Consider the following 15,398-nt stretch of genomic DNA (forward strand, 5'->3'; position numbering starts at 1 on the left):
TAATTCTCCTTATAGAAAGCCATATAATTCTAATAATAATACCTCCACTCTTAGTGCCTACTTTCCACTTTACATTATTATCTCATTCAATCCTCACTATAGCCCTGTGAGGCAGATACTATTATTATCTCCATTTTATGGTTGAAGAAGCTGACATACAGGCAAGTTAAGTCATCTGCCCAAGGTCACAGGGCTGGCAACCTAGGTGGTCTCACTTCACAGTCCACAGTCTCAAGCGCTTAGCTAAAAAGTTCAGTCTAGATCCTCTGTGAGGTCTATAAAGTCAATACTAATGTAATTACTGAAGCATTAAAATAAATAAATTCATTAAAAACCTGTACTGTGGTACATGACATGATTTCAGAAGTGACATTAGCCAGATTTACTTAGAAAAATATCAGTGGCAGGATTGCTGATGGTTGAGAGCTCAGGCTCTGGGGTCAGACAGATGTGGCCCTCATCTCAGCTCCATCACTTACAGTGTGTGACCTTGGGCAAGTTACTTAACCTTCCTTGGTATCTTAATTTGCATATGTGGGAATAACAACAGTATCTACTTCACAAAGTAGTTTGAGGAGTCAATGAGGTCATGTAGAAATAACAAGTCAGAGGACAGCCATCTGTCAGTGTCCTCCAGATGAACTGAATATGAATGATGAATTCCCCATCTATGAATATGATGGGGAAGATGGCTCAGTCTCTGGAGATATGGCTGTGGGTTCAGTGAGGTTTACTCCTTAGCTCAGTGACTCACTTTTATGCCCAGGCCTTTCAGTGCTTGCATTTCAAATATATCCCTGGCAAAATCGCAAATTGCCAAGTCTAGGACCTTTGGCATTGCTCTTTAGTCGTCTCAATTAGAGAAAACTCAGTTTGTCCTTGCCATGTCTATGCAGGTGTTGAAAATGATTCTCTTAGCCAACGCTTATTATATCTTTTAAAATCTTTTGCCACTCAAATTTGTGTTGTAGTATGGATTCGATCTCTGTTTGAATGGTGAAAATGCCTAAAATGGTTTTAGTCTGTGGTGAACATTTATTTAATAAATTTATTTCATAATTTCCACATTATTTGGTCAAGTTGATTGGCTTAAGTCAAAAATGATCAATGAGAAATGTATGAAGATACAATAAAGACTTAACCATTTTAGCAATACTTGAAGAAAATAGTACACTATCTTGAATAGAGCAGATCAATAAAAATGGCCTTGAAACTCATCATTATTTATACCATTTCTGATTCCATAGAATTAGAGACAATAACATATTTGTTGAGTTGAAAGCTACCTACATGTTACTTTGTGCCTTTATATTAATTTTTTCAAAATAATTATTTTAAAACTTATGAAAATAAAGCTTAATTACTTAAGCAAATGGATATTGTTACTGTTAAGGATTAAGATTAGCCTGTGTGATGTAGAAAACTGGGTATTCATTTCTGAGATATAGAAGCTAATAAATACATGGAAGAATCATATATCAGCTTGGGATTAATCTTGATTGCCATAATACCTCTGATTAAACTTTATCTAGAGCCCTTTTCTGTTTTACTTTGGAAACTAAAATGTTTAAAAGTATTGCTAAAAGTGCTTAACATTCCCCCAGAGGAGTTTTCAAAACTGTTTTGCTAGTGGAAAATTTAATTGATGAAGTCATAGGATTTTTGAAATATGATGTTGCAGGGTAACAAGTCTGTTGCATGTAGTGGGTGGTTGTTGGACAGTCTGGACACTGGCCCTTAATCTAATTTGTTATGAGCCTTGGGGAAATTATATAGTTTTTCTATGCGTTACTCTTCTGTAAAAAGGGCCTACTACACGCCGCTAACAATTGTAAGGAATATAGATGACTTGAGCTTTAAAATCTCTTATAGAAAGGCTCAATGAAAATCAAACTTATAGCTATGACAGAAGTTGTTGTTGCTACTGTTTATAATAATAATATTACCATCATTAGATTTTAAATTCTGGGAAGAGGTGGTAAGTTTTTAGTATAATAAATTTTCCTAGGCTATGAATTAATAATTTACATATTTGAAGGCCCTGGGAGTGGGATTCTATATCTTTTTTTTTTTAACTTTTAGAAAATAAAGATTTTCAGAGTTAAATAAGTTGGATGTAGAGTAATATTTTCTTCCATGTGAATAAAAGCCCCATGACTTCAGAGCCTCTTGGTTTTTCTGCGAATTAAGTTCTCTTTTTCTTTGAGGACTGTGACAAAGGGAAAGTCTGTGGTTCTGTCAGTACATTGTTCTTTCTGTAGAGCTTCTTCAGCTGTATGCCCTTTTTATTTTTCTCCCAAGGCCATAAGCTCCTCTTGTTCTGTAACCAAGGACCTGGCAAAGGGACTAGTGCATCATAGCCATTCTATTTATGTTTAAACCACACAGTCCTTTGAGTGATGGGGTGAGCACTCCACAGGGGTAACTGAGTACAAAAGGCATGAAATAACGATCACTGAGATGGAAAGTTTTAGTAGGGAATTGTGAGAAGGAAGACTGAAGACAAGATTGCAGCTTGATTTTAGAAGTCCTTGATGGCAGTAAGCATTACTTTCTGTGTTCTTTGTCTCCCACATAAAAACTTACATAACCATCCCATTATCACAAAGTGGGGGAATCTATTGTGCAGACTTGGGAATTAAACAAGTACTATTCCAATATATATTGCTTCTCTTCCTCCTGAACTGCATTCTTGCATGCGTGCTGAGGTCTGAACATTTCTGTCTGCATTTGTGGATAGAGACTCTTCTGTACTGCTACAGATGGAACCATAGGGTTCCAGTTTATTGTACTGGGGCATATTTTTAATTGAGCTGGTAATATCAGCAAGTCCTTGATGGGGTCTCTGTCAACTTCTAGGGCTTCTAAAGGGCACTGAAATTGTTGATATTAATGGAGAATGCAACATTCCTTTTGGAGGTAAAATTTTAATTCTGATTTAAATAAAGAATTTATTTCCCAAAGACATGAATAAGATAAGAAACAGGACCTCATGTGGAAAAACCTTTATCCTCTGGATATCTGAGTTTAACTCTTGACTTAAATCTTCACATTCTAATACAGTTGGCATTTGCAACTTTGGTTGGTATCACGAAACCATCAAGCAGTCTGATATTTATGGGGTATGTGCTCTATAGTGATTCTAGGCTGAGAGAGTTTTTGTAGTAGTGATAAGATTATGAAACAGAGTAGCGAAGAAGAAATTAACATAGCTATGACCTAATTCCAGGTAAAACTTTGACATGTGTTCATATTTGACCTCTAGATCGCATATTTCTTTAAAAAATTGTACCTGTTTTGCACCAATTTGAAGGAGACATAGCTAATGAAGGATATAACTAATGAAGACATTTCTTAGGTAGTTCTGTATCACATATTTTTTTCTCGAAATATTTTACATCTGTTAGTTACTTAGATCCTCATTTCTAAGTTTCAGGGATACTTGAAGAAACAATAGACCATATGTATGACACTTAATGTCAACAGTGACTCTTTAAGAAGTTCAGTTCTGGAATAGAATCCATAAAAACATTTCAAAATGTTTGTAGCACCCCCTGCTGGCTATATTGTGGCACTTCCTAAACGAAGATTGCATCTTTAAGTTTTGCTCAAAAATACTTTAGGTACATACACCATGTCTCTTTGCAGTTATTTTTATTTAGAAATAATTTCATTGGTATCCAATATATAATAGTGTTGAAATTTTAACTGAAGGTATTTTTGTTTAAAATTTTTCAAATGAGTATTTGAACAATGCCAATATAATAATGTATTCACTGGAGAACAATTATTTGCCCGTTACCTTTTTACTAATATTTCAGATGAAATTCAGTGGGGGAGAAGCATCTCCCCAAATGTTCCTGTTTTATTGCAAAAAAATGTCACCATGGGCAACTTCTGTACTATCTGTGCACATGTTTGTTATATGCTAAATACAAACCTTGCAATATTCATGAAGCTTTAATTGGACCGCTTTGGATCTTGAAAGACATCCTTTGAGGAAAGGGTGGGAGTGATGAGGACCTAAAAGTTAAAATAGCCTTAAGGGCAGAGATCCTATCATGGTTGTTTGGCTCACCGGTGTGATTCTGTGATTTGAGCTATAATCTGGAGTTCATTAGTGACCCCTCCCAGGGTCTTTACAACTGTAAGAAAAGTAATTATTTAAGAAAAGCATAATTTTCTAGTTAGTGCCATATGAAGTGACAGCTACAGAATTTCAGTTTCTCAGGAACAAAATTCAAAGATGCTGAATTAATTGAACAAAGATCATTTCCTAAATGGTGAGTTAAGCTAAGTGTCAGAAAATTTAGGGTTATAGTTTATAAACATTGTGCAAATTTTAGGCGGGCCCCAGCCCTAATTTAAAGATAAATTTATCTTCTTTAAATAAAAACATATCTTCCTGTTATGTGTACACCCTTCATTCACTATTTTAACAAAAATATATTGAGATTAGACACAGTGTTGCTATAGTGTTTTATCTTCTTCATTTTCATGCTGTATTGTAATAGATGGTTTACTTGTTTGTTTTCCCCATTGAGTGCTCAATGCTCATTGGATGGATGGATGGATAGATGGATGAGTGAGTGGGTGTGGAAGGATGGATGTTGCATATAACAGGCATGAGGATAGAATCTTAATGAATCACCCTTTAATGCTCTTTTGATTTCTGCAATAATTGCTCACTTTTGTGTGTCTATGTCTTTGGGTGTGTTTTTTGGCCGATTACGCACACAGAGATGTTTTAAGTACTCTTAACTTATTTTATTTTCTAATAAAACATTATTCACTCAAAGAAATGTAGTATTCTGAATCAGTAGAAAGTCTTAATCATAGGCTGTTTAAAAAGAATTATAGCTTATTAGTCACACACTTATAAGACAGTCTTAAAAACTAATGATTGAACCAAGTCCTGTGGTTCTAAATTTCTGTGGTTTTTGTGGAAGAAAGATGTATAATCTATTAGTATATGCTAGAATTATAATATTACTATAATGATTAATCCATGTATCTGTATAAGTAAACAGTGTTATTGCTTTAAAACAATTTGTTTTCATAGCATTTCTCTCTAAAATAATAACTTCATTCATTTTCTTATCTTTGTTTTATGGCAGTGTAAAAAGTAATCTGGTGCTTTGTCACAAAATCAGTATTAACATAGACCCTAATTAAATAACTCCATATTATACACTAGAGCTTAAGTTTAGCTTACAAGTATACCTTGTACCTGTAATTTCAGAAGTAAGTTTATAGAATCTGTGTAGACCTTGTGGAAAATGACTATTGAAGTTATGAACTAGCTGATGTTGGCATATACCTTGATTTAGCAAATGAGGAAACTTTGGCCCAGAGAGATTAGGGAGAATTTTTCCAAAGTCCTGGTTCCTGAGCTTTGTTTCCTGATCAACCACTCAGAGTTTTTCCACGTTGCTTCCCATGTAGAGGATGGAGAATAAAATTATCTTATCAAATGGCCAGGAAGGGTGTTTTGCTGAATTAATTAGCTTGTAGTGTGTCTGGACTCTGTGTAACATTTTCATATTTCTCTTTGTTGCAGAATGCAAAGTATGGCGAAATCCACTAAATTTATTTAGGGGCGCTGAATATAATCGGTAAGTGTTTTGACAGCTTGGGAAACAAATGGGTCTAGTTCAGAGAGTAAAGACAGCAGCAAATGTTTTTGCTGGTTCATTTAGGGGTCATTGTAACAGTCTGTGTAGTGCTTCTATTTTTTGATACAATCCTCAAATGTTGATTTTTCTGTTTTATAGTTATTTGGGGATTAGAATTGGGATGATGTACAAAAATGTGTAGTTTTTAGAAATTTTCTATTACATTTATTATTTTCATTATGCATTATACAATCAAAATATTTTGAAGCTTACCTAGAGCATGGTTATAAAGATGTCATAGAAATTTTGTTGGAATTTAATTTTGCAAAGTAATTAGGCATATCAGAATTTTCATGGCTTTTGGGAAATGCCTATTCATAAGAGTAATGAGGGAAAGTTTTCATTAAGTAGTGCTAGTAAAATTTTTAGAGAAGAATATAAGGGAAAATGTTTACTTGTTTCCTGCTGATAGACCTCCTAAAGGGAGAACAGGATGATTAAAAAAACTTTTTTTCATTCATTGGCAAAACTGTTTCGTACCCAGTTAATGTTTTATAGTTCAGTTTCCTATGCAGCTTAATATTTTGTAGGTCTTGCTTTCCAAGTGTCTGACCATCTATTTCCCCTTTACCAGGTACACTTGGGTGACAGGACGAGAGCCTCTGACTTACTATGACATGAATCTCTCTGCCCAGGACCACCAGACGTTCTTTACTTGTGACTCAGACCACCTGCGTCCTGCAGATGCAAGTATGGACACTCCTTTAGATAGTTGCTGAGTGGGAGGGCTTTTGATTTAAGTACTAAGGTTATTGCTTTTAGAATATCTGCTCTACACCGCCCCCCCCCCCCCCAGTGAATAAATTATTAAATTGGAGATTGGCTGGCAGAACCCAGAATTCTGGTACTTAAAGGATTTATCATGATGGAGTATCAATGTAGAAATGAGTCTTCTTGTTATGATTTAAAATACTATTTAAAAAAATATATAGTAACATTGGATTTACGTATTTCTTTTTTTATTTTTTAAATGTTAAATATAATTTATTGTCAGATTGGTTTCCATGCAACACCCAGTGCTCATCCCTAAATGCTCTCTTCAGTGCCCATAAATCTTATACGAAGCTAATTAAATCCTTGATTGAGGTAGAATGAAGGGTCATGTCTCTTCGATGATATTGCAGTTAGAAATTAAGATTTAGTGAATCCAAATGATAAATGAATATATTGTAGTGATTTGTATGCCTATTTATAGGTTCACTAGCAGTGAATGGGGTCATGGCCTTAGCTATTGGAATCCATATTTGTTTATCAACCTGGAAAGGGCTTTGTTTGGCATGCATTTCACTTGGTTGAGATCTAAATAATCCTACTGACATTTTTTATATTGCCAAACTTAAATAGGTGAAAAAAAAATCTTTAAAAAGAGGAATGTGTACATGCACCTGAAAAGCTAACTTCAAAGATACATATTGATAAAACAAGTATGGAGATTGTTGCTCTTTTTAAAAAGGTACTGTTTATCATGGTAGAATATCATAGTCCAATAAATATACCAGGCATTGAGCTTTGCACAGTATATACACAAACTGCTCTGGTATCTAGAAACCGTGTTTGCAGCAAACTTTGGGAACAGATACACATATTAAGCAAAAGACCAAACCACTTTTTTTTCTGATCCAACTCATAATTCTTCATATGGTTTTACAAAGTCCTAATACCCAGAGCCTATAGTGTTTGGGAAAATGAACAATAGAACTTACGTTGTGCCTAAGTAGAAGGAAGAGATTAGTAACAATCTCATATAAAAATGTGTAAAATATGTTTCTTAACGACAAATGACATTAATGAACAAAAGAAATATTAAATCTCTTTTAGAATGTCTTTTCCTTTCTTGATTAAGGAACTTTAACCAGTGTGGTGAGCATAGCATAACGTGTAGACTTGGCAAATCATTGTTATCCACTTGAAACTACTGTAACATTGCGTGTCAACTAATACTTCAGTAAAAAAAAAAGAAATCTTAATCAAGATTAAACCTCTAAGATTATAGACCGTGGGTTAATCTATAAGATTTAGACCTGTAGTATTAAGAGCACAAGAAAGGTTTGCTATCATCGAAGGAAGGACAGTGGAATAGCACATTAGAGTGTATTTGTGTGATTTTGGAGATTTGGGCTCACCTCCTTAGTAAGTGAATATTCTCTTGTATTCAAGCTGAAAGCTATTAATTTAACTATTGTCCTGTGGTGAGTCTTCTAATTATGTGTATTGATGGACATGCTTTTTTCCTCTTTTTGTAAAACAGTAATGCAGAAAGCCTGGAGAGAGAGAAACCCCCAAGCTAGGATTTCTGCAGCTCATGAAGCCTTAGAGATAAATGAGTAAGTGGGGGACAAATCTTGCTTTTAAAAAGGAAATCTCATCCTTTGCTGAATGTATTCAGTTTTCATTAATGGTATACTTATATTAAATTATGCATTTGAACTTGAGGATTGTTTTAGGGGTTATTAATTTGTAAAAAAATTTTTTTTGCAAAGGACATCCATGTGATGGTGGTCTTAGTCATTTTAGAGAGCAATTCAGTGGCTTTGCTATGACCCTAACTTAAATAGCTTCCAAGGGCTATTTAGCCCTTCAAGGACTATCTGTGGGATATTGCAAGGACATAAAATAAAAACAGTTCTTTACATAACTATAACATGGGGAAATTTTTTCAGATGTAGAATGCTCATCTGTGCCATCACATTTTTTAGGTAGATCTTCTGCTTGTGGGGAAAAGATAACAAAAACATAAGGTGAAAAAATTACACTTTTGAAGTATTTCAAGATCAAGACAAAGATAAGAGGAAATGCTGTCATTAGTGTTGTTAAACATTCTGTGGGTTACCAAGGAAGGCTGGGAAATATCTAAGATCTGGAGATCTTAGAAAATGAGAAAGATTCTTAAAATTGAAGTCATAAAATCTCAGGGTTGGCAGAGACCTTAAAGGTCATTTAGCTCAACCACCCATCTGGTGCTTGAATCACCTCGACATTCTCCCTGCCAAGTGGTCATTGTTAAACTATTTTATGATTTTTTTTTGAAGAAAGTTACAGATTCTTCTTTGGAGGTCTTAGAAAAAAGATTCACTTGAGAATTGGAAATCCTGCCATTGTAACCTGTTGATCTGTTTGGTTTCTGATTCTGCCATACAACATATTTATTTTCCAGTTTCTTGTCATCTACAAATTTGATATGCCTGCCTTCTGTGTGTCATCCATGTTTCTGATAGAAATGTCAGGCTCAGTGGTGGAACCTTGTGACATGGCATATAGAAACTGTCCTTCAGGTTCATGTCTTCATGAGTCATCATCCTTTGGTACCAGTCAACCAGTTAACTAGGCCACCCAGTTAACACTGTGATTCAGCTCACGTTTCTGCATTTTGATCTTAAAAGTACCAGTTGTAGCTATGAATCTTTAATGTATAGTAAATCCTTTAAAGTAAATTAAGATAGCACAACCTGATTTAGTTGTTCTTAGCGGATTTAAGTGTTCACCACTTTCTTTTAAAAATGCTTGGAGACCATCCCTTTAATAATCCATTAGAATCTCTTTCCAAATCACTGTTCTGTAGTTTGGGAAGTCTGCCTTCTTCCCCTTTTGAACATTTTTACTACATTTGTCATCTCATCTTCTAGCACCTGTCCATTCTTTGTGATTCCTTAACTATTCACAGAGAGCACTTCCATGGCCTGACTACAGGGTCTGTTGGCTTCCTGGGATTTACCCATCCCAGTACAGTAATTCACTTAGAATTGATCAGTTATTTGCTATCTTACATCTTTTTTACCCCCATGAGAGTTTAATTTCTTCTCCCCTTTTCAGCCTGACAATCATGCTCCTTGATGGAGAAGCCAGGAACAAAATAGAAGTCAGAGAGTTTTGCATTCTCTTTATTATCTGCTGCTACTAACTATAAACTTTTCTTGTTTTGATGTGGTTGTTGTGTTGTTTGTCTTTTTTGCTTATTTATTTTTGCAATGGTTTTAGAGAAATGGGGGTGGTAATAGGGTTTTAAACATAATTTTAAAACAGGGAATAGATGGTTGTCTTTAGCATTTTGTTTTGTCTTTATTTTGCTTTGCAAGCTTCAGGTAATTTTTGGAGTTTTAGCTCTCCTGACATTATTCTTATAATTTCATTCCACTCTCTTGTAGTCCTTCATCACATGCCCTCTTTCCATCTTTTTTACATGTCCTTTAAACATCTGACCTTGTGAGAGATCTCTGTGCAGCCATATTGATTACTTAATTGTCACCTCTCTTTTCTTCCTGAGAGGTTCATTTGTGACTACGGTTACAGGTGGACATTTGGAAGCTGCCCAACCCTCTTAAACCATTTTTTTTTCCTTCGGAGCCTCATGCCATTGAATCATATCTCTTTTCTTTGAAGTTTTTGAAGTCCACCTTACCCTCTTTGATTACCCGTGAACTCCAAAATGACATAGTAACTCTCTCTGAATGTTCCTATCAATTTTCATTTCACCAACTATTTTTTTCTTCTTGGTCAGAATTAGGTCCAGAGTTGAAGTTCCCCTAATTGCTTCCTCTACCATCTGGGAGATAAAATTGTTACCAAAGTAAGTCAAGAACCTGTCGGGTGCCCTACTTCTAACCAAACGAGACTTCTTCTAGCAGATATCTGGATGGTTGACACCCCCATCACCATACTTTCTTGCTTCTGTATGTGTATTGTGTTGTGACAAGGATGCATCATCGATATCTTCCATTGAGCTGAGCAGTCGTTCTGTACTCCCCAACCATTAGCACTTCTATTGCTCTTTCTCCTTCACTCACAAGCTCTTAGCATGTTTCTACCCCAGACTCATGACTTTCCACCTAGATACATGTTTTCTTGGCTAGTAGTGCTACTCTGCCTCTCCTAAGAATACTATTTGAAATGTATATAAAGCAAGCAACTTGCCCCAACCTATCTTGAATTCCCAGCCCACCAACTATAACCTTAGAGCTAACTCCTCTGATACTATATCTACCACTTAGTATTATAATCTCAGTTTTCACTTCATTACCCTTGACCCATGTTTGTATGTCAGCATCTGAAGCCTTAAGTGTTGCTTCCTGATGCCTATCCCCGTTATTTTCTATAGTGAATCACTGGGCAGTTTCAGGATCATTATTGTTCTTTCCAAGTCATGTATCGGCTGCCCTCCATAGTAATTGGTTTTTACAGCATTTTTCTGGGCATTTTTCTCCCTCGTACACCACATTCTGCCTAAAGCCCCATTGATTAGTCCTGCATGAAATTAAAGGGATTGGCTAAAGAATTTATAAGACCCCTCCTCAAGGCTAAGATTAACCAGTAACCCCAAACCTCCCATTAGCTGTAAGTTCAGCCTCCTTTTCCTAGCTGGCTGTTGCAGTTTATGAATGGTAAAAGCAACATTTGGTTTCACTTTCTGTTTATTTTCTCTCCTGTGGTCTGATGGAGGTTCTGATAAGTAGGGAAATGACCACAAGAGGGGCAGTGGAGAAGAAGGAAAACAAAGGGATCGGTGCAGATCGGGACCTGTACGGTCTGCTCTGGCGTCACCATCTCCTAATTACATTCCCTTTCTTTGGCAGTTGGGTTATTCTTACATGATTGGGAAGGTTTAAATTTCCAAGAGTTCCCGTGTTTGTTAGTTAACTGCTTATCCTTTCTGGCTTCCTAGCTTAGAGGTTGTTGAAAGGATTAAATGAGACGATATATGTTAAGTGCCTGGTACAGTGCTTAATGTATACTAAGCAACAGGTGGTAGCTATTATTGCTAAAGGCGTGAGATTTAACTCTTGTTCACTACTGAGGCTGACTCAGATTTTGAGCTCTTCAGAAACAACACTACCTGTGGGTTCTTCCAGTGTTCTCTGGCAGAACATCAGTGCTAACTGTAATGAGATGTTGAAGCGCTGTTGTCTTAATCAGTAATTTATCTGATTTAATGAATTTCTCATTCTGAAGAAACCCTTATATTAAAGAGAATCAGTGTTTAGTAAATAGCAGTAAACTTATATATAGGATCTCTAACTTTGAGAGCTGGAAGGAGATATTTCACAATAGCTAGTATCATTGCCACTGTCAGTTGACATTGATTATGTACCACATGCTGGCTACTGTACTGAGCACTTTACATGCATCACCTTACTTAACCTTCACAACAACGGTGTGAACAAATAGATTCCATGTTGTTCTCCATCAGGGAGGCAGAGTAATAACTTGCCCAAAGTGACATACTAATAAGGGGCAGAGTCCATACGTGAGCCCCAAGCTCCTAACACTACACATCCTACCTTTCAAGCTAAAATACAGACATTTCTTTTGTGCCATTATTTTGTGTCAACAACTACAGACCAGGGGTGCATGAACCAGTTGGCCACTCTGCATGTTTTTGGCATAACTCCTTGCCCTTCTGCATGTACTCCTACAGCTATTCCAGTGTCCTTGGATTTGTAATTGATGGTGGCTATTATCTGAATGGACAGGTGTGCAACTGCTTATATTCTCTTGGCTGAAGAGGAAGCAACAACCATTGCTGAAGCAGAAAAGCTGTTTAAGCAGGCCCTGAAGGCTGGAGATGGCTGTTACCGGCGTTCTCAGCAGCTACAGCATCACGGATCCCAGTATGAAGCCCAACATAGTAAGGTTTTCTCCAGGTTGACGTGATGGGAGATCAGAACTGTAACACGATTAATTGGAACAAACTTTCAGGCCAGTTCAAAACAGGATTCTCATAGATGAGAATAAATATTAATTTTTGCCTTCTTAAAAAAATTTTTTTTTAATGTTAATTTAGTTTTGAGACAGAGCATGAGCAAGAGAGGGGCAGAGAGAGAGGGAGACACTGAATCCGAAGCAGGCTCCCGGCTCTAAGCTGTTGGCACAGAGCCTGATGCGGGGCTCAGAACCCACAAACTGTGAGATCATGACCTGAGCTGAAGTTGGACGCTTAACCGACTGAGCCACCCAGGTGCCCCTTTGCCTTTCTTCTTAATAATTTTTTTCCTTTCCATAAGAGCACAGTACATAATTATAGCTTTATTGCTGTTCACTTAATGTTCAGATTCTCTTTCCTGCTCTTGAGATTCTTAACTCCAGAAATAAATGGTAATAACCTTTAATGATAACTTTCTCCCAAGAATTCTTATGTATTTCTCTGTTTATTAGTTGTTTCTCTGCCCCATAACTTAAGTTCTAGTTGGGAAACAGGACTTAAATTCATGTTAACGTAATCAAAGGTTTTCTCTTAGGAGTCTTCTACAGCATGGGTTGAAATAGGACAACTAAGAGTATCACCGTTATTGGTGATTATCTCTGTATTTAGCCCTTTGGTATTGGCTTCCAGAGAGAAAAAGCCATGGGTTCATAATTATTTCTCTTTCTTATATTAAAAATAGTGGCTGCTTTTGTTTAAGATAACTCTTTAAAATGAGACCTTTTACTTTAGTACACTAAACAGAGGGTCAGTGATATTTTGGGGGGATGGTATAAAAAAACAAGACAACAAAATTGTTTCTGGAATTCCTCGAGCCACTTGACTTGTCAGTTTGTTGGTTGTTTAAGTAGAAATGTAGCAATTCTTTCATTGTCCATTCAGACTTCAGGTTGTTTCATTAAGGTGGAATTTCTCCCTCCTGCATCTTGGGGAGTAGGATTGCATTGCCTTCATATTTGAGATTATAAAATTAAATTTTAGTGCTAAACTTGTATTTGACACAGAGACTGAGTGCATTAGTCTTTATAACTAAGTTACAGCGAGATCTTTGATTTTTGTGTGTATACGTGAGTGTGTCCACACAACACAATAATACACAGGTTTTTTTTTTGTATTCAGTAAGTATATTTATTTATAAGCAGTAGGTATATATGTTAATCAAGTTTCTAATCACATCTGTATCTTGCTTTTTAAAAAATTTATAAGAATGAATTTTGAAGGCATGTGTATAGTAATGTCTATTTTCTGAACTAAATGAGAATTAACACATAACATTACATAAACTGTAATATAACTTAAGAAATTTTCTTTATTCCTTTTTTTCTGTAAATTAAATCCTTTCAACCTGTTGCCTACATCTATCCAAAAAATATAATCACATCTTTAAAATAATTTGTAGGCACTTGGCAAATTTTCAGCACACATCTTGTTCTCATTGTTTTAAAACTTGAAATGTTAGGACTTTGGTCTTAACATCTTTTAATAGCTGCATATTATACATGTACTTAATCTATAACAGGTGTGTCATATTTTTCTAAAACATGGTAATTTTATTGAGGATTAAATGAATGCATGTTCTCACTGGTTCAGAAACATATCCAAAAACACATATAATTAAAAGATTAAGATGAGAAGTTGTTAATGTACTTTTTAGTGCCATTTTAGTGACTATTATTGTAACTAGTTAGCTTGTCAATGCTTTCTCTAACACTAGGGTAGTTTTTCATTTTGTTACATACTCTATTGTCATATCTGGAATGTGTTATATTGCCATCTAAAATAGACTGCTTTGGGGACCTGGAGATGATTATGATGTCACTAGTATTAGGGAAAGAATAATATAAAACAGAAGTTCAAGATGAGGCTTCTCCAGACTTAATGTCAAGCAGGAAAAAAAAAAAAGTTGATCAAGATGCAACCTGAGATTCACCTCTTTGCATGTTCAGCAAAAGCATGCAAACTGAAGAATATGGAATGCTTGCTTGTAAACCACATTCAATATGGGTATGCTCATTTCCCCAGCACTTTGTGGCAGATGATTTTATTTATCAAATATTCAACATCCTAACTCAAAAGTATGGATTAGGTAATCAGTCACATGATTTGACCTTTGGAAGTCTAAGTGCTTTGACTACACTGTATGCGTTTTACTATTAGCAAACTCGTCAGTGCTCCTGGCAGTAAGAAAAAGCCAAAGGAGCACTCTGTTCTCTCTGAGGTTTTCCTTTAAGCGTATGGCAAAGGAGCCTCTGTATTTTTTTCTTGCTGCTCAGCTGAAAGCTTTTGTATTTTTAAATTTTGGTGTTTCATATTTCCTTTTTCAGGACGAGATACCAACGTCTTGGTCTACATCAAAAGAAGGCTAGCAATGTGTGCCAGAAGACTCGGGAGGACCAGGGAAGCAGTGAAAATGATGAGAGATGTGAGTTTAAATTTGTGTTTGAACAGTAGCAATGTACCTGACTTAAAGAAGGAGGAGCCACCTGAATGGCCAGAGGAGCCACTGCATGGCTGCAGAGAGCAGCAGTGATGGTGCAGTGGTCCCATGGTTGCTGGAGCCAGCCAGTCTGGGAGTTGGCTCTGGCTCCCAGTGTATTAGGTGAATGATCTTGGGCCAGTGAGTCTACTGCTGTGTGCCTGTTTCCTCATCTGTGAAATGGGGATAGATAACAAGAACTTTAACAATACTAATAACAAAAAAAAAAATTACTACTAAGGATGATTGTGAAGATTAAGTGAGATAAAACATGCAAAGCTTTCAGTAGAGTGACTGGCATCTTAAGGAAATTTCAGTAGGTGAGCTTATTATTAAACCTGTGGAGCTGTAGCCAGAAACCAAGAATGAGATCAGTTAGTTTAGCTAACTGACTTTTTGTGTGTGTGTGGACAGTCAGGAAGATTTGAAAAACTATGGGTCTAATTAATTGCTACCCTCGAATTTAATAATATTATGATCTAATCTGATTGTAGTCATTTCAAGCATTCTCCTAGATTCTTGCATCAGGATATTTTATCACTAGTAGTCAACA

General features: G+C 36.0%; 1 protein-coding gene across 6 annotated transcripts in view; it reads left to right on the plus strand.

The window, feature by feature from the left end:
* Nucleotides 1-15,398, plus strand: part of ST7 (suppression of tumorigenicity 7) — a 251,253-nt gene that overhangs the window by 146,348 nt on the left and 89,507 nt on the right. For 4 of the 6 annotated variants that reach the window (XM_045495396.1, XM_045495395.1, XM_045495401.1 and 1 more), the window contains exons 4-9: nt 5,561-5,615; nt 6,250-6,365; nt 7,924-7,999; nt 10,171-10,239; nt 12,140-12,294; nt 14,694-14,791. In XM_045495396.1, the coding sequence (XP_045351352.1) occupies nt 5,561-5,615; nt 6,250-6,365; nt 7,924-7,999; nt 10,171-10,239; nt 12,140-12,294; nt 14,694-14,791 (569 nt within the window). The remainder of the gene's footprint in view (nt 1-5,560; nt 5,616-6,249; nt 6,366-7,923; nt 8,000-10,170; nt 10,240-12,139; nt 12,295-14,693; nt 14,792-15,398) is intronic. The other 2 variants (XM_045495398.1, XM_045495397.1) reach the window with 1 other exon arrangement.

This window comes from Leopardus geoffroyi, chromosome A2 (assembly GCF_018350155.1).
Source record: "Leopardus geoffroyi isolate Oge1 chromosome A2, O.geoffroyi_Oge1_pat1.0, whole genome shotgun sequence".
In the NCBI taxonomy this organism is placed as follows: Eukaryota; Metazoa; Chordata; class Mammalia; order Carnivora; family Felidae; genus Leopardus; species Leopardus geoffroyi.